This window comes from Danio rerio, chromosome 13 (assembly GCF_049306965.1).
Source record: "Danio rerio strain Tuebingen ecotype United States chromosome 13, GRCz12tu, whole genome shotgun sequence".
Classification (NCBI taxonomy): Eukaryota; Metazoa; Chordata; class Actinopteri; order Cypriniformes; family Danionidae; genus Danio; species Danio rerio.
Genome location: NC_133188.1, coordinates 3,048,205 through 3,072,952, shown reverse-complemented (window position 1 = coordinate 3,072,952; position 24,748 = coordinate 3,048,205). Strand labels below are relative to the sequence as shown.

Here is a 24,748-nt window from a genome sequence, read left to right as displayed (position 1 = left end):
AGTATTTGATGTCTACGTGATGTTGGTTTAAGATGTTGGTTCAACTTTGGATTTTGGTCACTTTCTAACACAACCAAAAATTTACGTCTAATGATGCTACAGGTTGTGTGGAGGTTTTGTGGACGTTACCACTATGACCTCTGTCAGACGTTGGTTTCTGATCATTTTTTAACACAACCAAAAATCAACCAAATATCAACGTCTAATGATGCTACAGCTTGATGTTGTGTGGACATTACCACTATGACCTCTATCAGACATTGGATTCTGATCACTTTCCAACACAACATCATTTGACATCGCTATTGGATGCCAAAATAACATTGTTCTTAAACTTCGGCTAGACATTGAATAGACATTGAATCACCTGATGTCGCAACCTAAACCTAACTTAATATTAACGTCTTATGATGTTGTGTGCCTGCTGGGAATGATGAAAGAATTTTCATACCTGGGTGAACTGTCTCTTTAATAAACTTTGATGTGTCCTGTCTCTTTAAGACGCTACGCTGTGAAACAAAGCAGAAACACCCCAGCAATGCTTTCACCACATTTGAATTGCGGATGAGGAACTAATAGACTCTGGGGAGACTGTAGACTTCATTGACTTCCAAACAGCTCATTTAGGTCCAAAGCCATTTCCTTTGCACATTGACGAAGGCTTGTATGCCTCCACTATACAAAACCAGCTCAAATCAATAGATGACAGGCAAGAAAATTTGCACACTGTGTCTGCAAGAGGGTAAAAATTCCATCTTTACCAGTATATGTCCTCTTGATATCACAATATATTTGACAAAAATATATATTTAAACGAATTATGCTTGTGTTAAAGCAAAATCTCTCAATGTATTTTAAATAGCTTCGCCTCCTTGCAATGGCTTTCTCAGCGGTTTAACCAAAGCTACTGTTCGCCTGCCATGTTAAGCAGGACACAAACTCCGTACGCAGTCACACGGCTGACCTTTCCCAGTAGTTGCTAATCCGGAGTGTATTAAAAGCAGCTTTTGTGTGTTGTGAAAGGCATAGGCAGTGTCTCGTCCACCCCCCCCAGTGTCCTCTGTGTTTGCTTCTCTTTTATGTCCTCCTCTCCTTCATTTGCGTGTGGTTCCTCCTCCCTGTCTAATCCGCTGAACTCTGTCCCGAGTGTGTGTTGGATGCGGGTCCTTCTTGAATGCGAGGTGTAGCAGCTGCCGCAGCTTCACTCTCAGACCCTCACACACAATAAGAGGGCTGATCTTCACATTCACAACAGGCCTCACACACTCGAGTGCTCCTCGGGGGTTTCAGAGAGCAGCTTTCAGTGCTTGAAGACAGTTTTACTCTTTCTGACTGGATTCTGGGTGAACCCAGTGGTCTCGAATCAGGACCTAGTAAAAGAGTCTTTAAAAGCGTCTAGTTTGTGCATTTGGGTTTCCAAGCAAAGTCTTTAGTTTGACTTTGATTTTTTTTTGTCACTATAGCTACTAAATTTTTACTCTTATAATTACTCTTGTTGTTATATCTTTTTCTGAAATAAAAAGTGTTATGGGTAATTTATTTATTTATTCGGTTTTACGTATTTATAAAATTATATAAGAAATAAAATATTTAACTGACTAACATGTTATATATAAGCAATATCACACTCGAAGCAGTGCAATATGGCTGTATATTGGCACTGGTGGGAGGCGTGCTTTGGCTCGAGGCAGCAGGCCTGACAACACAGCCCTATCAGTTTGATATTGGTTTTATACAACAGTTCAACGGCATAATCGTGTGTATAAAAAAGAAAATCAAACATGGAGAGTCTCAAAAATACTTTTGTAAGAGGAAATACTTTCTTCCGCTGGTTATTCACATCCGCAGCTGACTTCAGAACAGCAGAAACCGCTGCTCATTTATCAACATCACTGTAGAGCTAGTATTTGAATGATTCTCTAGCGTAATGTCTAAAGTGATGACAAAATAGATGATTTTTGCTGACTTTAAGGCTGGACGGCATTAAAAGCCATCAGTCTACAGAGATTTACCAGTATTTCTCTGTTGCAATCGGGAGATCACAATAATAAACCCTGAAAACGCCAAAGCAATAAAAACACTAGCAGATTACTATGGTATAAATACAGCACTACAACATACAAAAGAGAGAGATTGATTTAGAATTTCCTCTACCTGTTTAATAATGATTTGATCAGCTGTAGTTTGAAATACGGTCTTATTATGCATCTCTGTCGCCATCTCGTGGCGAAAGGTCAACCGTCTTTGCTCTGCTCAGTATGACAGGCTGATGGCCACAGACGCACTGTATCTCCGAAATGATAAATATTTAAAATAGACAGATTCCTTATAAATACACTGCATAGTTGCAATCTAAACAATTATTCTCTCCTAAAAAACCTCAAAAGTACATTATGTTATTAAGTATTGTCCAACAGCTGCAATATTTGTCAAACTGTAGTGAGTTTATTGGTGTGCTATCACTCTATGTGGGCGGAGTAATACAGAAGAGTGAGGAGGCTGTATGAGTGATGTTATTGTAGAATATTGCATGCTATTAGCCATATATATACATACATATGCCAGAATAGTTGACAGTTCTATCCCCTGTGGCGACCCCTGGTAGATAGGGGACTAAGCTGAAGGAAAATTAATGAATAAATGTATATAAACACACATATATATACTTAGTTCTTAGTGACAAATTAAGTTGAAATTATAATTTAAGTTGATACACTTTATTTTGACATTATTTCTGAAAACAAGACAATATTTTTTGCATTTCAAGAAAACGCTTCTTGATTTAAGAATTTTTCAGTAAGTAAAGCATTTTTTGCGGTGTAAAACAAAGGAAGGCATTGTTTTTTGTTTGCATTGTTGATATCAAATACGCGACCGGTTGGAAGTGCGATATGATCAATATAGCATCATTCTTTGTGACATTAACAATAATTAATATTTCTACATTACTGTGACAGTTGGGTTTAGGGTTGGGGTGGGGGCAGACCTTTTTAAAAAAACAATTAATGGGAAATGTAATAAATGTAATAAATGAGTCTGATGAGGCTACAATATTTATCATAGAGAAATACATTCAATGCCTTTAATTAAATAAAGTGTCACCTTTTTCTGCTGTGTAATGAAGGAATGCCTTATTTAGATGTTTGCGTTGTTAATTTCAGATCTGCTTGAGTCTGATGCGGCTGCTGCATTACCTGGCTCACTCTCCGCTGGGCTCCGTCACGCTGCTGGACTTCAGGCCGCGGCAGTTCGTTCTGGTGGACGGAGTGTTGAAGGTGACCGACCTGGACGACGCCAGTGTGGAGGAGACGCCCTGCTCTAAGTCTGCCCCTCAAGACTGTCTGATGGAGTTCCCTGCCCGCAACTTCACCCTGCCCTGCCACAAGGGCCGCTGCCAGGGCATCAACCAAAAGAGAAACCTCTACAATGCTTACAGGTGCCCGCCGCTCATGGAGCTAATCGTTTTTAGCCAGTGATAAACTTCCAGTGAACAGTTTTCAATTTCGCATGGTTCCTTTTACATCATTCATGTTGTAATGTATTTAAAATACGATCAGTTAAATAGACTTAAGCATTCATGTAGTTGTTCGAGCGTAAAATGAGATGAAAGATCGTTTAAATACAAGCGCTGTCAGTAGCAGCAGGCGAGCGCAGAAACTCCATTGAAAATACTGGGGTAAAAAAAACGTCCATATTTTAAAGACATGCCACTGAACAACTGAATTTAATGCACTGCTTCTTGCTTGGTCTGACTCCCACTGTATAGCATATCTCAATCAGGCAGTGAAGATCATTAGTTTTTAAAGAAATCAGATCTTAGACGTGTTGATTTTGAGTTCACCGTAAGCGATTGGGCTGGCTGACTGTAAATCAAAAGTCTGTCTGCATATACTCCATTTATTGGAATAGATTTAGGGATTTTAAAACCCTTTACCTGTTACTGTCCCACTGCTTAAATTTGCATCACTTTTTAGCAATCAAATCCTAATCTAATCATGATGAACCATATATCGTTGGAAAAGGCTAAGACTCCTAAATACATCTTTTTCTATAGTTATGTTATGTGATGGAACGTTGACAACGGAGGTGCACATCCAAATGCAGGTTTATTAACAGGAATGGTCTGGCAAACAATGGTCAACAGGGTAAAATCTAAGAAAAATCCAGAAGAGTGGTCAATAAGTAGGCGAATGGTCAATCCAGGCGGCTAACAACATAAACAAAACAAACAAACAAAGCGAAGGTCGGCAATGGAAAGACAGGACTGTGAAAATGTGCTGTAATGTTAACTTGACAGATAAACAAGACTCAGCCAAGATGTGTGTATGTGTGCGCGCTGTAAGTCCATGTAATCGGTCTATAACAATCCTCCGGCTGTGTGTGTGCGCGTGCAATCAAAGTGAAATAGAAACAGGTGTGTACGAAGTGCATGACGGAATTTGTAGTTCATATATGTGGTGGATCTGTAGTTCCCAGTGATTTGTGACTGGGGGATCACGTGATGCTTTGAGAGTGACAAGACGTGTTTGTAAGAGCTTCTTGCCAAATAGCTGAATCTTTTACTAAACTGTCATACTAATTGCTTTAAGAGTGCACAGAATTGAGGAGAAAGTGGTCAAGATGTCTCTTGATGCTTTTTGGTCGTAATCAGATTTGACTAGTTAACAAGCTGGAAGAAATAAACACCAAAACAAGAGCACTATTGCTGAGCAAGATGGCGCTAATCCAGGCCCAGCTGTTTCTATTTTGTCGAGTGTTCTTAAAAAGAAGTTACTGGCGATAAGCGACCCAATTTCTTAGATGTCAGGCAAATTGGACAGTATGATCCAAGAGAGTCATTCAGGCCGAGCAGATCACTGGTGACTGTTATTTATTTATTTTTTTATTTTTTATTTTTTGTGCAGTATACTATTTTATTTATTTATTTTATTTTATTTTATTTATTTTTGCCTCATACTGGCTGTTTTTCTAATTTTAGGCCATTTTCAGCAGCCAAACACTCTAAGTTGGGTTTTTTTGGAACAAGGTAACCTTTGTATAATTTTTTTTTGTTCCAAAACCATCAGAACTACTAGGATTATCGAGAAACTCAAAGTATTTTAGGATAAAAGTAATTTTCTTGCTTTAAAAAATACACATAGATCAACAAATGTTCTTGATAAGACTATTCAAGTATATAGTGATAACATCTTACATATATTTTATGTCGCAATCTGTTTTACAAAAAGACAAAATATCACAAACCGTCTATTATCACATGCTTTTTTCTGCATTTTTAAGGAAGCAAGATTATTTTGTGTACCCCATTGGCAGATTATTTAGCTTGTTTAAAGTAAAAACTTGCGTAATTTTTACTCATTATTTGTGAAAACAAGGCAATATTGTTTGCTTTCTAGAAAAAGCTTCCTGATTTAAGACTTTTTCTAGTTTTAACAAGACAAAAACCCTTAGGTAAGAAACATTTTTTCAAGTGTGTTAAAATCTCTTCAACAATAGTGTTAGAATAATCAGGTTAAAATCATATATATTTAATTATATTTGGCTTAGAGTGGGAACCCTGTTGACCACAGCTTGTGCTTTGTGTGTGTGTGTGTTATGGTGTACAATGCAAACTGAAATATTGACATGGATTTTGGGGTATTTTTCTAGATTCTTCTTCACCTACTTGTTACCTCACAGCGCTCCCTCAGCCCTCAGACCTCTTCTGGATAAAATCGTCAATTCTACAGGTGAGTGTGAATTCAATGCACAAAATCTGACCTCAGAACTACTTAAAACCAAGGGTGTTATAGGTTTTGCCTTTTAAAATTAATAAAAATTTGTTCTTCAACACCATTTTAGTAGTTTGAGTTCATTTAATTAATATTTGGGTTGTTTTGGTTAAGTTTTTGTGCTCTGAACACAATATTTGTGCAAAAAAATGCTTTTCTTGCTCAGAGTTTTTGTCTCGTTTCTAGTCAATAATCTTAAAGTATCTTGTTTTAAGAAATAATATTTAAAAAAAAGTGAGTTTTTCCTTTAAACAAGCTAAATAATCTGTCAATTGAATAAGCAAAATCATAATAATGTTTTTCCTTTTGACATAAGATTATTTTTCTTTCCCCATTGGCAGATTATTTTGCTTGTTGTAAGGGAAAACTCGCTTAATTTTGGCTCATTATTTCTTAAAACAAGTCAATATTTTTTGTTTGCTAGAAAATGTTTCTTCATATATATATATATATATATATATATATATATATATATAATTTTTTTTTTTAGATATTTGGAATAGAAACGAGACAAAACTCTTAAGTAAAAGCAATTTGGGCATTTTATCTGTGCGGGGAAACATAAAATTTTCCAAATCTGTTTGCCAAGCTTAGATTACATTACGTATTTGGAATCACCAATAAAATTAAACAACACCCGTCTCATAAGTTTTGTTTTTAAACGTTCAGATCAAACAAAATCGGCAGATTTTCAGGTTGCCCGAGCTAATGAGCATGCACATGCGCACTTGCACGGAACGAGACCACGACACCAACCTCATTTATAGCCGTTCTACACATTATCATCCTCTGAATAATGATCGCCAGATCGCGCTGCTCTTCTGAAGTAATCCACAACTTAGTCTTGATGGGTAATCTCCTCCAGAAATGACAGCGACTGTGTCTACAAGTTTGTGGGTGTTTGAGTAGTTGCTGTCATGTGCATTTGACAGGAAGAACTGTACATCACGTTCGTTTCATGCAGATTACAAAACCAGGAAACTTTTGTTTTCAAGTGTAGTCTGTTTATTTAAAAGTACAGATTTCAAGCTTTATGTCGATATATTTCTTATGTCTGTGAAGCAAGTATTCGCTGAGATTCCAGTGCATTTGCTGACCACAAAACCTGTCATAAAAGTATATGTCAGGTCAAAGCTTTTCCCCTGAGAAACGTTGATGATTGGCTCCTATATTAGTAGGCAGGGCTTCATTTGCCATATTGACCCATTTAAAACTATACAAGTGACATGTCTTGTGTATTCTATAGTCTTTGACTGTGGTCATGATACCTGAATTTGAATACATTTTCAATTGTAAGAACATTTTGCTTACCCCATTGGCACAGTATTTTGCTTGTTTTACGGGGGGGGAACTCAGTTAATTTTGCCATATTATTTCTTAAAACAAACAATGTTTTGCTTGTTTAGAAAATGTTTCTTGATTTAAGAGTTTATTAATATTTGGACTAGTAACAAGACAGAAATGCACTTTTTGCAGTGTAAGTTATTATAGGAGCTTTTGACTTTTGTTGTGGATAGGAAGTTTATTTTTCTGTCGTCTTCACATCCCATCATTTCTCTCTCGGTCTGTTCCTCCCAGCATTCCTCCTGTCTGTTCCCCTAATCCCAGCCACTCTATCTTCATATCCATCAGTGAAATGGCATGTCAGATAGCATCTGAAATGTGTTTTTTTGGGACACAAGCGTCCGTGAAGATGCGGGAAGAGTGTGTGGGCTCAGTCTTGATGCTATCAGTCTCTGCCAGTGTCACGAAACACAAATTTCAGCATCTCTCAGCGCATATTCTGATGATTCGCATTAATCTTTGGTAATGTTTTATGATCGTATTTCAGGAGAGCTGATGTGGGGCACTGACGAAACTTTGGCTCACCTCGAAAAAGTGCTGGATATCTACAGGAACGGACATTACCTCAAGAATAACACACGCATGCACAAAACAGGTAAAGAGACATCTTAAAGGGATGCCCATTTTTAGATGTTAGCTCAAAATACCCCACAAATAATGTTTTAAAACCCTCTGAAACTGACCCTTTTAGTCTTAGATCCAAATTGTGCTCTTTTGGTGACTGTCACTTTAAATTCAAATGAGATCGTGCTTTTTTCAAAAGAGGGCGGAGCTATGGATGCTTGTGTGTCTGCATAGTGGCAGATTCAAAAACAAGATTAACGTTCTATGCTAATGAGGGAGAGATGGTCACTAGTGGGCGGGGCTTTTCCCCTCTGATGACATCATACAAATCTAGAATGTCAATCAAAGTGTTTCTACAGACTGTTTATATCAAGTGTGACTATGAAAAATACCAATAATACATTTGTACCATTATGAGCTGGTTATATTCACACACTGTTGACACACATCTGTGTTTAAACCTCGTATAAAAGTGATATTTGCATAATAGGTCTCCTTTAAACTTTAACTATACATATTCAGATGACCATTCACAAAGATCCAGCAATATGATACATTACGGTACTTTACAGTATCACTCTTGTCAATTGCAGATTAGATGCAGAGTTGGACTTTTGTTTTTTGACATATAAAGTAATTTTTTAGTTCCCTTAGAATTATATAGTTGAGTTTTATCATTTTTGAATCCATTCTGGGTCTTGCAAGAGCACTTTTAGCTTAGCTTAGCATAGATCATTGAATCGGATTAGACCGTTAGCAAAAGAGTGTTGATAATTTTCCTATTTAAAGCTTCTGTAGTTATACCATGTATTAAGGCTGATGGATAATGGAAAGTTGTTATTTTATAGGTCAATATGGCGAGAAACTATACTCTCATTCCGGCGTAATAATCAAGGAACTTTGCTGCAGCTGCGCAATCATAATATGCACTGGCAGATTATTTTGCTTGTTTTAAGGAAAACATACTTGTCTTTCAGAAATCCTTCAGAAAGAACTACTTGTGAAGGTCCTGGCTGTGAGCAGGGCTCTGATATATCAAATCTGTGTAGAAACCTTCCTAAACGTGAACGTACACCAAAATAAATAGTAACATATTTATTAATGATAAGGGCTCATACACTGTAAAACATGCTGGGTTCCATACAATTGATTTTGTGTTGGGGCAACATAAAAGAATAAAGTTTCCTTATTAGTTTTTACAAATTTAAGTAGATTGAACATAAAACAATCAAGTTGTCCCCCAAAAAAGTCAAGAAATGTGTTGTTTCTAGGGGTGTCAAAATTAATTGTTTCTTTGGTGCACCGCAATGCAGACGCAAACAATTCGGTATCGGTTTAGTAATAATCATAACCGGTAATTATGTACTGACGTCATTTATCTCCTATGCGCTCTGTCGCGAGGGAGGTGAGCGCGAGTATTTACAACACAGCCAACTCAGGGCCGGTCCGTGGCATAGGTACCATAGGCAAATGCTAAGGGTGCTGTATATCCAGGGGGCGCCAGAATGAGCGCGGTTCAGTTGGTTTTGTTTTCGATATTCCTGACACACATTCAGTTATAGACGGCAATAACTCAAAAACCTCTTACCCTAAAAAGATGTAAAGTGTGTTTCCTACAAAAAGACAAAGCTGGTTATGTTTCACAGCTGTCTTTTTCTTTTTTTTCGCTCGACATTACCAGCACTGCTCTGTTTAGGCCCTCGCAATATGTGTTTAGCTGGGAGAGCTCGCGCTGAGAGGAGCTCTCAGTGAGGGACCGTCGGAAAAGTGCTTCTTTTTTTTTTTTTTTTTCTGCTCCGCTCTGTGCGAGCTCTCCCTGTTGCGAGGGCTTAAGTGTGTGTGTGTGTATGTGTGTGTGTGTGTGTTTATACAGACAGCATGTTATAGCCTCCCCCCTAAAATATATCACTGTTTATGGAAAGCATTGTCAATGCACCGTGATGCACCGAGATATCGAATTGAACCGAATCGAAGGCATGATAATCGTAACCGAACCGTGAGACCTGTATAGGTTCACACCTCTAGTTGTTTCAGGTTATTTTAATGAAGTAGTTTGAATAAACCTAATTTTTTAAAGTTTAAAGTAAATCAATTAAGATTCCCAGTGTTGGGTTGCAACTGAAAGGGCATCCGCTGTGGTGACCCCTGATTAATAAAGGGAGTAAGCTGAAAAGAAAATTAATGAATAGTTTGATTAAGTCAGTATTTAAGTTAATTATGTTTACTTAGCCAGTTTCTTTGCCCGACGATTGAGTTGTCGTGGTCCTAACCTTTGAGCACCACTCGTTTCACATTGACCATTTACGGCTCCCCCTGCTGGTTGTGGTCCTGCAGGAGGATGGTCCCCTGTTGCTCCTTCGGGCTAAGTCCGGCCGTGTTCCATGTGAAAAAAAACCCTGCATTGAGCCCCAACCCCAGGCCTGATTCCAGGGTGGGGCCCCGGCTGCACCACACCCCGCAGCATCACGGTCCTTGATGTTAGAAAACTCATAAGGGTTTTTTGAAGGGGTTTGCCATCTCCAGGTTGGAGGACAGTCCTTACTTTAGGTCAGGAGTGTCCAAACTCAGTCCTGGAGGGTCGATGTACTACATATTTTAGTTCCAACCCCAGTTAAACACACCTGAACCAGCTAATAAAGCTCTTTCTAGGTATACTAGAAACCTACAGGCAGGTGTGTTAAAGCAAGTTGGAGCTAAACTCAGCATGACACCGGCCCTCCAGGAATGAGCTCGGACATCCCTGCCCTAGGTGGAGAAGTTCAAGTATCTTTCTTTATCGTTTTGTTCACGAGTGAGGGAAGGGTGGAACGTGGGATTGACAGGCGGATTGGTGCAGCGGCAGGCGCAAAGAAGCATCTATGTTCCTATTCTCACCTATAGTCATCGAGAAAATTCAGCTTAGGTGGCTCGGGTATCTGTTTCAAATGTCTCCTGTTCGCGAGCGGATTTGCAACGGAGGCGGGGCGGAGGATCGCCGGTGTTGTCTATCGGCCCATTCCTAATACATAGCAGAGCTTGCAAACTGTTTTTTTTTTTTCAACAGCACGAACGTTGTCAACATAACTCACTGGAAATCCAAAATACTTCCACATTATAGGAAGTATATATAAATACTTGCGACTTCATTGAAAGAGGAGAGGGTTTAAGCTCTGTCGACGGGTCTCCTGCGTCTGCAGTTCAACAAGCTCTTCAACAAGTGTGTTTTTTCCACTTGGCAAGCCAAGTTGACGTGACATGGGGGCGTGGCAGCATCGACAATTCCATTTTTTGATTCGATAATCGAAATTGAGCATAAATTTCAATCGATTTAAAATCGAAATCGTGGGACCCTTAGTAGAAAGTGGCGTATGCACATTTCCGCACCTGTTTTTTTTGTCACGATTATACAGTAAATCAGACCCCAGATCTCCTCAATCCCCCTGGCATTAAACAGTTGTTCAGTCAGCAGAGAAAGAGATTTTTGTGTGTGCATGTTAGGACAAACGAAAGGAGATTTAGAAAGATTAGAGTTTATATAACTGCTGAGCCTGACGGACCAAATAGAAGAAACATCTCCAGTCTTTTCCTACTCGCTCCACCCCTGTTTTTACTCCTTTCTCCATATTGTCTTGTTGGTTGTGTGCTCTTCCTCCTGCTCTTCTCTATGCTTCACTGGCCGTCTAAAGCACACTAGATGACTGATGAGAGATTTAAGCAAGTGTGGGCCATTTTTTTTTTCTTCTCAGACATTTAACTCTTTCAACTTTTAACTGTTTAAAGGGTGTAAATGTAATGTACAGAGGTTTTTCACAGTGGTCAGAATGAGTAGTTATAGAGTTTTGGTGCCTCCAGTGTTCAAAACAAGCTTAAATACATATATCTTAGTCTACTTTTTAAAATGATCCATAAAGGAAGTGCATTCCATGATTTGGGGGCTTTGAATAAAAAAACTCCTTCTCCCATAGACTATAGTTGCATTGAGGCTGATGGAGTAGGATGGAGATGGAGTAAATACACTTAAAAGAGAGCAAAGATACTCAGTCGGGAGCCCAACAAGCATTAAAGTCCCAGCATGCCTCTGGCTGACTGCATCACCTTCTTTCTCATTACACAAGAGCATTCAAAGACAGCGAGAGCTCCATAAAGCACTAATTAGAGTAATAAAGAGCTCTTATTTACTGGCGCTGAGCTCTGCTTTGCTGCCGCTTGTGGTTTTCTCTGTCCTCCATCCCACCACATTCACTTATCAGACAGATTGACCTTCATTCACCAATAGTGTTGGATGTAAAAAGTAATTTGTTATAGTTGGTGATGGGAAAAACGAATCTTTTTGTAGCAATTAAACTAATATGCTTATTTTACGTGGCTGCCATTTAAAAAAAACAAAAGCGAGGCTGCGGTGGGAAGTGTAGGATTATAACGTACTACTCGGCCGTTAGAAAAGTACGTTCTATACAGTATGAACGTGAAAAGTATGAATGGAATTTGGACGTACTACATCCGCCATTTTGTCATGGTCACGTGACATAACTGCGTTAATTGCGTCACATTACTCCAATTCATAAATTCGCTCGCAGGGCATCATGGGATAGCACAGCATGCATGGGATGCGCACTCTTGAATCTCGCCGGAAGTAGTAAGTCATCTGGGTACTTTTCGCATACTGATTTTCGAATTTTATGAATTCGGACATAGTACTCGGCTCGCATACTGATTTTAGCGTACTATATACTATGGAAGTATGCGGTTTCGGACGCAGCACATGCTTCCTTGCAAAGTATTGCCAGTTCAACTGCCTTACCAAGCATTTCCAAGAGAATTGGAATTAGCAACAAAATAGCAAAAGAGTGAACAAAAGAACAAACAAATGAACAAAAGTAGGAATGAACAAATAAAATAGCAAACGAACAAACAAAAGTAAGAAAAAATAAATGGACAAAAGTGAACAAAAAACAAAATTAAGAGCGAACAAATGAACAAAAGAACAAACAAATTAACAAATATAAGAATGAGCAAACAAAATAGCAAACGAACAAACAAAAAAGTAAGTGAGACTGAACAAAAGTAAGCAAACAAACTAACAAAAGAATGATCAGTCAAAAGTAAGAAAGAATGAATGAACCAAAGTTAGATTGAAGAAAAAAACTAAAGTTAGAACAAACAAGAACAAACAAAAGTAAGAAAAAAAGAACAAAAGTAAGATCGAACAAACAAAATTAAGAACAAATGAACAAAAGTAAGCTCAAACAAACGAGCAAAAGTAAGATCGAACGAACAAAATTAAGAACGAACAAACAAGCGAAAGTAAGATCGAACAAACAAAATTAAGAATGAATAAACAAAAGTAAGCTCAAACAAACGAGCAAAAGTAAGATCGAACAAACAAAATTAAGAACGAACAAACGAGCAAAAGTAAGATCGAACAAAGAAAATTAAGAACAAATTAACAAAAGTAAGCTCAAACAAACGAGCAAAAGTAAGATCGAACGAACATTAGATAACTAGTATAATTCCCCTTAACTTAGCTGAAAATGAGGTCTGATATCCCTTTTTACTTTTACTATTCATTCAGAACCGACTTTCGGGTCACTCAAAAGACGGTGGAATTATACATTTGTGTCACTTTCTCTTTGCTGATAAGATATACAGCCAGCTACACATTGTTCCTGTGTGGCTCCAGACAATACGTCCGGGTTTCTTCCCACTGCAGCCTCGATTTCGCTATTAAATTGCGGCTGCGTAAAATCAACCTGCTGCTTCACAAAATGATTCACAAGACATTTGTAGCGTTTACTTGTATTTAACGTGAGTCTTTTAAAGGGTGCTCTGCTTTTATCAGGCTCATTGTCACCGCTCTGTCAATGAGGGTTGAGTTTCCATTACAGCTTTCTCAAAGAGCGTAAAACTCACTGAGACACTTTCCTGAAGCCTTGACAAACCTCACGGTGCTGCAGCAGTGCTGTACTGACAGATCCCCGTTCAGATAATAATGCATGACCACACTGTCAGTATTTTTGCTAAAGGCATGCGGTCTGTGACAGTGGATCCATCGGCGTAAACTGCAGAGACTGTGTTTCAGACTGTAAACTGTATTTTAACGCAGCTAACCAGCGGCTGGCATTTAATCAAAGCCCTCTATCATCAGACTTTGACAGAGATATTAAGAGTGCATTAGCGTGAAGAAGAGCAAAGTGCTGTCGTTATCAGCTCTGTTTGATTATCATAGATGAGGAAGCGATGCAGGTTTGCTCATTATTTTTTTTTTAATGCAGATCACTTTGTTTAGGGCGTCATAGTGGCTCAGTGGTTAGCACTGTCACCTCACAGTAAGAAGGTCGCTGGTTCGAGCCTGGGCTGGGTCATTAGGCATTTCAGTGTGGAGTTTGCATGTTCTCCCTGTGTTGGCATGGGTTTCCTGTGGGTGCTCCAGTTTTGTCTAAAGACATGTGCTATATGTGAATTGGGTGAGCTAAATTGGCCATAGTGTATGTGTGTGTGTGTGGGTGTTTCCCAGTGTTGGGTTGCAGATGGAAGGGCATCTTGCTGTGTAAAACATATGCTGTATAAGTTGGCAGTTCATTCCGCTGTGGTGACCCCAGATTTATAAAGCGACTAAGCCAAAAAAAGAAAGATTGAATCACTTTGTATAGTTTTTTGTTATTGCGACACTGAAAAAAAGCCTTATTGAATCAACTTAAATAAATGACTTCTTCCACCTAAAATGTTTTTTTCCAACTTGAAATTAATGATGAAATTAAAAATAAAGTTCTGTGGATGTTAGTATTAATATTGTTCGTTTGTAAAATATCTATAAGCTAGTGTGCTCCAAAACAGTGACAAAATTCCAACACAATCTCACGGCAATTCGTAACTTTTTGATTTAGTGGCTAATTCGTATGAATTCGTACGATCTAATTCGTACAATTTAGTACGATTTGCTCATCCCCCAATGACGGTTGGGTTTAGGGGTGGGGTTAGGTGCCACGCCTCCTTTTTAAAATTGTACAATTTCGTACGACTGTACTCATGAATTCGTACGAATTGGCCACTAAACTGGCAAAACGTAAAATACTTACGTTTTCTCGTGAGATCAGGCTGCAAAATTCACGTTTAGACTGTTGTAAACATGTAAACGCCATAGTTTGGTCACTTCCGCTTAAATGTATTAACAGTTCACGTCACCTAACACTACAGTTTCTCATTAGATCATAACCAATCAAATGCTCTCTAATATCTGACATGCCCCGCCCCCTTCTTCTCATTTGCTTTTCATTTTATGCTCTTGAGATTAGTCAGTCTCACTGCTGAGCTGTCAGAAAGCAAAACACTATTGGCTGATTAAAAAAAAAAAACACTATATCCCACCCTCTTTTTGTGTTGTGGTTGAGATTACGTCAAATATTAAATACAAATGCACATTTCAAAAGCACTTCATGAGACCTTTAAGTGCAAACAGCACATGTTAAATTTCCCCTTTCACACACACACTTTTCAGATAATTCCTTCTCTCCTGTTTTCATCAAGTCGAGCTCCTCGCAGCTGTTGAATTCATATAGACGACTACATACAGTATATTCTTTCCCCTCATCTGAGAGAGAGCAGCTGCCACTTTTCAGTACTGTAATGTCATACACTCACTATTACAAACAGTATGTAGTGTTAATGTGAATCCCGTCTTGTAATGTTGACTTGAGACGGGAAACAGGCCGCTGGGCTTTTGGGAAGTGTGTTGCTGTGCTCTTCACTCATCTCTGCTCATTAGTTTCATTGGACGTCTCCTGGTTCACTGACCTCATGTCTTTACAAAAATATCATAGTGCTTCATAAGCAGACGTGTCATTATAATGATGAGCAATCGATTAGGATGGTTCTGTTCTGACTCCAAGCATAGTGAAATCTCTTTTGTCTACAGTTTCTGTTATATATCAAATAATATGCTCATATTGGTTATGATTGCGAAGCAGTATGTTTATTTTCATTGCAAGGTATTAGGAGCTGCCGATGGAAACTATTATGTTCATTACAATTAAGTACGTCCCCTTTTATTTTCATTTCTTTCATTTATTTAATATGTTAATAACATTTAAAATCATCTGTTTATCCATTCTTGAACCACTGAAACGGTTCCAGGTCAGTATTAAAATCATATTAATGATATGAATCAAGTAATAATATGCATTAAATAAAATATTTATCTATCTTATATTTACATAAATATATTACATTTAATTATATTAAATAATAGAATGTTTGAATATGTAAAAGAATTTAAACATTATTTAGTATTTGTTTCACACTCTTTTGTGATTTTAAAATTTAAATACAACAGAAATCAGTGGATTACTGTTACAAAAATAGCTTGTTACAGTAAAGCTCGTCTGATGAGAGTTACTATTGCATAAAGACAGAAGGAATAAAAAGATAAGAAAGAAAAAATGAACAAAGAAAAATAAGACAAAAACAAACAAAAGAATTAATGAATGAATGAATGAACGAACGAACGAACGAACGAACGGATGATGAACAAAAATAAGAAAGCTCAAACAAAAATAAGAAACAACCTAAAGAGAGAACAAATGAAAAGTGCACAAAAACAAAGTTAAGTATTGAACAAACAATATAAAGAAAGAATGAATGAATGAATAAACTAAAGAGTGAACAAACAAACAAAACAACAAATGAATAAAAGTAAGAGCGAACAAATGAAAAAAATTAAGAATGAACAACCAGATGAAAGAATGAATGAACAAAACAGCAAACAATTTAACAAAAGTAAGAAAGAATGAACAAAAATAAGAAAGAACAAATTAACAAAAGTCTGAACAAACAAAAGAAAGAACAAACAAAAGTAAGCCAGAATGAATGAACAATAGTGAACAAAATAGCAAAAGAGTGAACAAATGAACAAAAGTAGGAATGAACAAATAAAATAGCAAACGAACAAACAAAAGTAAGAAAGAATAAATGGATAAAAGTGAACAAAAAAACAAAATTAAGAGAGAACAAAAGAACAAACAAATTAACAAATATAAGAATGAGCAAACAAAATAGCAAATGAACAAACAAAAGGAAGAATGAATGAACAAAAGTAAGAGCAAACAAAAGAACAAAAGTAAGAATGAACAAACAAAAGCACAAACAAACAAAAGTAAAAATGAACAAACACAATTTAGAACAAATGAACAAAAGTAAGCTAAAACAATCGAGCAAAAGTATAGAACGAACAAAATTAAGAGCGAACAAACAAAATTAATCTCAAACAAACAAGCGAAAGTAGGATCGAACAAACAAAATTAAGAACGAACAAACAAAATTAAGCTCAAACAAACAAGCGAAAGTAAGATCGAACAAACAAAATTAAGAACAAATGAACAAAAGTAAGCTCAAACAAACGAGCAAAAGTAAGATCGAACAAACAAAATTAAGAACGAACAAACAAAATTAAGCTCAAACAAACTAGCGAAAGTAGGATCGAATAAACAAAATTAAGAACAAATGAACAAAAGTAAGCTCAAACAAACGAGCAAAAGTAAGATCGAATGAACAAAATTAAGAACAAACTAACAAATTAAGCTCAAACAAACAAGCAAAAGCAAGATGAACGAACAAAATTAAGAATGAACTAACAAAATTAAGCTCAAACAAACAAGCAAAAATAAGAACGAACAAACTAAATTTAAAACAAATTAACAAAAATAAGCTCAAAAAATAAGCAAAAGTAAGATTGATCGAACAAAATTAAGATCAAACGAAGAAACCGAAAAAACGTAAGTACCACTGAACAAACAAAAGAGCAAAAAAACGAGCAAACGTAAGAATGAAAGACAAAAACCAACAAGCCAGTTTGGCCAGAAACCATCAAACATGAAATAATTACAAGTGATATTCAAAACAGTCAAAAATGTATTTAATTTAATTTTTTTTTTTAATTTAGCAAAAATGAGCCATATATATCCCATAAACTGCAAATTAAAATAAACAATAAATGGGACTATAGAAAAAAAATGATTGAATATGCTTGTTACGATTTAAATGATGTTAAATAAAGGGGAAGAGGAGTAACATTAACTTTTGGGTGAAACACATAAGCAACCACACAACATCAATAAATGAGGGACAAAAACCAAGACCAGCTAAATGCAATACGTGATTTTATTTACAAAAATAGTGATAATAATGAATGCCAAAAAAAATGTATATAGAAAGATTCTTGAATATTTACAAAGAGACATTGAATTTTACAGATAACAAATGCATAAGACGTTTGACCAGATATGGGAGAGTTGGAGAAATGAGACGCGGGCGGCATCCAAACAATAAAAATAAATAAAACAAAAACAATCTATTTGGCCCAATCTCTACCCTATCTATCCAAAATAAAAATGCAGAAGTTATTGAAAAGAATCTTCGCGTCTAATACGCACTACCTAACCTACGCTGATCTTTGATGGAAAAACCAAAAGTACAGTGGGTGGAGCACGCCCCTTACCTAGTGTGTCTAATACAAAGATATTCAAGCTACTTGTGCACAATGTATGTCGCACGACATTCTTACCTGTCCCACTCTCCAACCTCAGATGCGCATGACATCGACGGTAGACAAATGGAGAACAAATAACGGACAGATACCAAATTGTAACACACAGTAGACATATATCCAAAAAAACCACAGACACACAGCACAACACAGAAATTCAGGGCCTCCAGTGTAGCGTCCTGTCACCACTTTTATGCCACGGTGGCAGCGGCTGGATTGGAGACCTTGGATGACGTCAAGGGGGGCACGGCAAACAGCTGGGCAGCGGTAGCCAATCGGAGCCACTGTATAGGTGGAAGCGGGAGAGAGGTAGAGAGCAAGCGAGCACGGAGAGAGAGAGAGAGAGAGAGAGAGAGAGAGAGAGAGAGAGAGAGAGAGAGAGAGAGAAAGAAAGAGACTAGCGAGAAAAATATATCTATAAATAATATTTACGCAACACAGAAATGTACAGGAATGTAACATCCTCACCCTAAAGAACAAACATATTATGTTTGTAACTCGTGACAACAAATAAATGAATGAATAAATAAATAAATAAGCACAAGCATTTTAAGAAAAAATGCAATCAACTTAAGCTCGAGAAAGAGCATCTGCCACCACGTTTTCGGCTCCCTTCTTATGGAAAATGGTTAGGTTGTAGTCCTGCAAAATCAGCGACCACCGCATAAGGCGTTGATTTTGATTGAACATCCTTGACAAGAACACAAGCGGATTATGATCTGTATAGACTGCAACCGGAATGCAGGTGGATCCGATATAAACCTCAAAATACTGTACTGCGAGAAGAAGGGCTAAAGCTTCTTTCTCAATAGTTGAGTAATTCAACTGATGTTTATTGAATTTCTTGGAGAAATAACAAATCGGATGATCGATACCAAAATTATCTTCCTGCATGAGGACAGCACCTGCACCAACTCCACTGGCATCAACTTCCAATTTGAAAGCTTTAGTCACATCTGGTGCAGCTAATACAGGTTTACTACACAAGAGTGCTTTCACATTGTCAAACGCACGCTGACATTCCTCTGTCCATACATAGGGCACAGCCGGGCTAAGAAGGTTAGTAAGAGGGTTAACCACAGTTGAAAAGTTTCTACAAAAACTACGGTAATAGCCAGACATGCCAAGAAACCTGCGCAGTTCGCGTCTGGTTTTTGGGATGGGAAACTCAGAGATGGCAGTGACCTTAGCTTCAACTGGACGAACTTGACCTTTACCAACTTCCTTTCCCAGATATGTAACGGTAGCTTGGCCGAATTCACATTTTGCTAAATTAAGGGTCAGTGATGCATTTGCTAGCCTCTCAAACACTGTCCTTAAAAGAGCAATATGTTCTTTCCAGTCAGATGAATATACCACCAAATCGTCAAGGTATGCGTTGCAATTTGGAACACCGGCTAAAACAATATTGACGAGTCTCTGAAATGTTGCGGGGGCGTTTCGCATGCCGAAAGCCATAACGGAATATTGAAGAAAATAATCCGGAGTAACGAATGCAGAAATTTCAGAAGCTTGTGGACTAAGTGGAATTTGCCAATACCCTTTAAGTAAGTCTAATTTTGTGACAAACTGTGCAGTACCAAGGCTATCAATACAGTCTTCCATCCGCGGTAACGGATATGAATCCGGTACAGTGACGGCATTTATTTTTCTGTAGTCTGTACAGAATCGATACGTTCCATCCGGCTTTGGAACGAGCAAACACGGACTACTCCAAGGACTACTGCTATGAACCGCCAAATTATTATCAAGCAAATATTCGGCTTCGGTTCGCATTATGGATCTCTTTGTGGTATTCACTCTATAAGCATGTTGCTTTATCGGAGCAGAGCAGTTGATTTTAATGTCATGCTTTAATACTGTGGTCTGCGTAGGAATGTCTCCAAATAATTGTGGAAAATCATAAATGAGACACTCAACATCTTTTTGTTGTTCGATAGACAAGTGATCTAATTGCGTGGACAAACGTGTCAGCATATCTGAATTGCTTAAGCGCGGTGACTGAACTGATGCTTTGCGCAAAACCACTCCATCATCATCTGCACTGGGCAAATGAAGGGAGGAGGATAACACATCACAGACTGCAGCAGAAGAGATCGCGGGCCCTGCGATCTGAACTGTGGATGTAATAGGTGAAGTTCTGGAGTGATATGGTTTAAGCATATTGATGTGACATACGCGTGACTGACGTCTTCTGTCAGGGGTGTCAATAACGTAATCAGTATCACTTATCTTTTCCAAAACTCGGTACGGGCCAGAAAATCTAGCAGAAAGAGCGGAGCCAGGAATAGGCAGCAGAACAAGAACTTCGTCACCAGGTTGAAAACAACGAGAGAGAGCATTTGCATCATACCGTCTCTTCATGCCTGATTGCGCAACAGAGAGGGATTCTCGAGCGAGAGAACACGCAGCATGCAAACGCTCTCGAAATCGACTAACAAAGTCCAGAATATTACACTTAACGTTTGAGTCAGTGTTTAAAATATTTTCCTTCAAAATTTTCAAAGGTCCCCGAAACCCGTGTGCATAAATTAGATCTGCGGGGCTAAATCCAAGCGATTCTTGAACGGTTTCACGCACTGCGAACAAAACCAGTGGCACACCCTCGTCCCAGTCTTTTTCAGTGTCCATTGCATATTTTCTTAACATGCTTTTCAAGGTTTGATGGAACCTCTCAAGCGCACCCTGACTTTCGGGGTGATATGCACTAGAATGACGGTGGGAAATGCCAAGGGTTTTTAGAATTTGTGAGAACAATTTAGAGAGAAAATTAGTTCCTTGATCTGTTTGAACAACTTTAGGAAGTCCGAATGTAGAAAAAAATTTAACGAGTGCTTTTGAGACGGCAGAAGCTGTAATTTTACGCAGTGGCACTGCTTCAGGAAAACGGGTTGCGCGGCACATAATAGTTAGAAGAAATTGATTTCCTGATTTAGTCTTTGGCAAGGGTCCGACACAATCAACGATAACATTTTCAAATGGCTCACCAATCACAGGAATAGGCACAAGAGGGGCAGGGGGAATCACCTGATTAGGCTTTCCAGTGACCTGACAAGTATGACAGGTGCGACAATATTCAGCCACATTCTTTTTCATGCCCGGCCAAAAAAAATGTCTAATGATACGATCATACGTTTTTGTCACCCCCAAATGTCCTGACATGTGATGATCATGAGCTAAACTCATAATTTGCTGTCTGTACAGATCAGGTATGACAATTTGATACACAGCACTCCAGTCTAAGTCTCCTCTGTTATTAGGACTCCACTTTCTCATCAGCAGACCATCTTCAACAAAATATGCAACCTGACTCTTTTTAGCTACCTCAGGATCCAGAGCCGAATCAAAGCATTTACTCAAATTAGGATCTTTTCGTTGCGCAGCACACATTTGATCTCTGGTGATATTTAATGGTAAAGCATTAGAATTTAGTGGCGCATGCGCTCTTACCGACACTGAACTTGAGTGAGCCTTTGAACTTGACTCTGAATCAGAGGGAGGAGAAGGTAACTGGTCTGCAAAAACTGAAGCCATAAAAGTGTCATCCAACGCGGCGTCCTCGCCAGCTCTGCGCATCTGCGCTCGTGTGACAGCACACGCAGAAAACACTTCAGGATAGTTTTTTGTAAAAATGTCAGGTGAAGAGGACACAGTCGGACTGTCTAACACTTCCACAACAGGCATCACTTTCCCTCCTGCTAAATCATTTCCTAAAATGATGTCAACTCCATTTACAGGCAAAGAAGAACGCACACCAACTTTCACAAATCCTGTAATTAGATCGCATTGCAAATGTACACGGTGTAAAGGCACATTTACAATACCCATCTCAAATCCTTGAACTAAAACGCTGGCACAGCAGTACGATTTATCTGACAGCGGTAAACAATCAGAAAGAATAAAGCTCTGAGCGGCGCCAGTGTCACGCAAGATCTGAACTTCTTTCTGATCATGCGGCTCTCCAGATAAAGAAATCCAACCTTTCATAAGAAAAGGCGCAAAACTGCTATTGCAAGCATCACTCGGTAACACAGTAACCGAATTCACAAATCCAACACTTTTTGGCTGTTGCTGTTTTCTTTTTAAAATAATACAGTCAGATAATTTGTGCCCTTTCTTGTGGCAGTAGTAACACTCAAGGTCATTTTTAGTAGTTTGTGGACTGGAATTCGAACTAGATGGTTGTGACTGCACATGCGAGCCAGATGAGCTCTTTTCGGGACGCACTGAAGTAAACACATTTTTATGCGTTAGCACAAACTCATCTGCAAGCACAGCTGCTTGAGACACAGTGGACACTTTCTGTTCATTTAAATAAACTACTACCTTTTCTGGTAAACACGACTTAAACTCCTCAATTAACAGCAATTCTCGTAACTTTGCAAAATCAGTAACCTGACATGCAGCACACCACTTATCAAACAGGACTGATTTCTCCCGTGAAAACTCCACAAATGTCTGATGGCTATTTTTCTTATGGTTTCTAAATCTTTGCCGATAAGCTTCTGGTACCAGCTCATAAGCACGAAGGACTGCTGACTTGACAGTGTCATACTGCAAACTATCTTCTAATGAAAGAGTCGAGCAGACTTCCTGAGCCTTCCCTATCAACTTACACTGGAGGAGAAGAGACCAGACATCTTTTGGGCAACGCAGAGCAGACGCAATGCGCTCGAAAGCGTTAAAATATGTATCAACTTCGCTTTCTCTAAACTGGGGAACAAGAGCTATATAACGGCTGACATCAAAGGCAAGCGAGGATGGATCAGACGGCGGGGGGGACACAGGACTGTGCGCAGTGCTTGACTGCGCAGCTGGGCTGGCAGCAGCCTTCGCAGCATCCAGCTCAAGCTGTCGCAGCCTTACTTGCGTATCAGCCTCGATCTCCAGCTTACGTATTTGTACACGCATGTCTAATTCAGCTTGGCGAGCCTGCATCTTTTCCTGCGTCTCCATTTGCATTCGGGCCAGACGTACCTTTAAACGTACGTCTTCTCTAGACCCAGTGGAAACAGGGGAAAAAGGATAAAAGGGAGGAAGAGCAGGCTTACCATCAGCCTCCGCCTCGGCATCTACTTCATCCAAACCTTCACCCAAACCTTCACCCAGCTCATTCAAGGAATCAGCAGGCCGCGCCTCCATGCTGGAATGTCGCATGCCCTCACCGCCTTCATCACTCCCCTGCAGTATTTTCAGCTCAACCAAGCGTGTCTCAACCAAACGTTTGATCTCTTTCTTTAAAGCCTGTTTTTCAACAGAAATGTCATAATGGCTTGCAATAATCAATAAGTCATCTTTTCTACACTTATCAATTTGTTCCCAACTCGGTTTGAGAATAAAAGCCTGTAAATCAAATACGACCATAATGCCTGCACACAGCGTCAGCTATCTCACACAACACCACCCAACACTTAAGATATATGTGTGGATGCAAATAGTTTCACTTCCAATTTTTTTGGGAATCTTTCTTTATCCCGGACGAGCCCCCATTTAATGTTACGATTTAAATGATGTTAAATAAAGGGGAAGAGGAGTAACATTAACTTTTGGGTGAAACACATAAGCAACCACACAACATCAATAAATGAGGGACAAAAACCAAGACCAGCTAAATGCAATACGTGATTTTATTTACAAAAATAGTGATAATAATGAATGCCAAAAAAAATGTATATAGAAAGATTCTTGAATATTTACAAAGAGACATTGAATTTTACAGATAACAAATGCATAAGACGTTTGACCAGATATGGGAGAGTTGGAGAAATGAGACGCGGGCGGCATCCAAACAATAAAAATAAATAAAACAAAAACAATCTATTTGGCCCAATCTCTACCCTATCTATCCAAAATAAAAATGCAGAAGTTATTGAAAAGAATCTTCGCGTCTAATACGCACTACCTAACCTACGCTGATCTTTGATGGAAAAACCAAAAGTACAGTGGGTGGAGCACGCCCCTTACCTAGTGTGTCTAATACAAAGATATTCAAGCTACTTGTGCACAATGTATGTCGCACGACATTCTTACCTGTCCCACTCTCCAACCTCAGATGCGCATGACATCGACGGTAGACAAATGGAGAACAAATAACGGACAGATACCAAATTGTAACACACAGTAGACATATATCCAAAAAAACCACAGACACACAGCACAACACAGAAATTCAGGGCCTCCAGTGTAGCGTCCTGTCACCACTTTTATGCCACGGTGGCAGCGGCTGGATTGGAGACCTTGGATGACGTCAAGGGGGGCACGGCAAACAGCTGGGCAGCGGTAGCCAATCGGAGCCACTGTATAGGTGGAAGCGGGAGAGAGGTAGAGAGCAAGCGAGCACGGAGAGAGAGAGAGAGAGAGAGAGAGAGAGAGAGAGAGAGAGAGAGAGAGAGAGAAAGAAAGAGACTAGCGAGAAAAATATATCTATAAATAATATTTACGCAACACAGAAATGTACAGGAATGTAACAATGCTGAATAATTGAATATCTGTCCAGAGCAATGCAAGAAATGCTGATAATTTAATTTTCTTTTGGCCGTCACTCATCATTTCT

General features: G+C 38.6%; 2 protein-coding genes across 5 annotated transcripts in view; both read left to right on the top strand.

Moving 5' to 3' along the window:
- The window catches only part of fbxo9 (F-box protein 9), an 884,197-nt gene that overhangs the window by 147,950 nt on the left and 711,499 nt on the right, over positions 1 to 24,748 (top strand). The window lies entirely within an intron of this gene.
- pkdcca (protein kinase domain containing, cytoplasmic a) overlaps positions 1 to 24,748 on the top strand; it is a 259,947-nt gene that overhangs the window by 26,387 nt on the left and 208,812 nt on the right. For 2 of the 4 annotated variants that reach the window (XM_073919613.1, NM_001161598.1), the window contains 3 exon segments: positions 3,162 to 3,436; positions 5,650 to 5,729; positions 7,603 to 7,710. In XM_073919613.1, the coding sequence (XP_073775714.1) occupies positions 3,162 to 3,436; positions 5,650 to 5,729; positions 7,603 to 7,710 (463 nt within the window). 4 annotated transcript variants of the gene reach the window in all.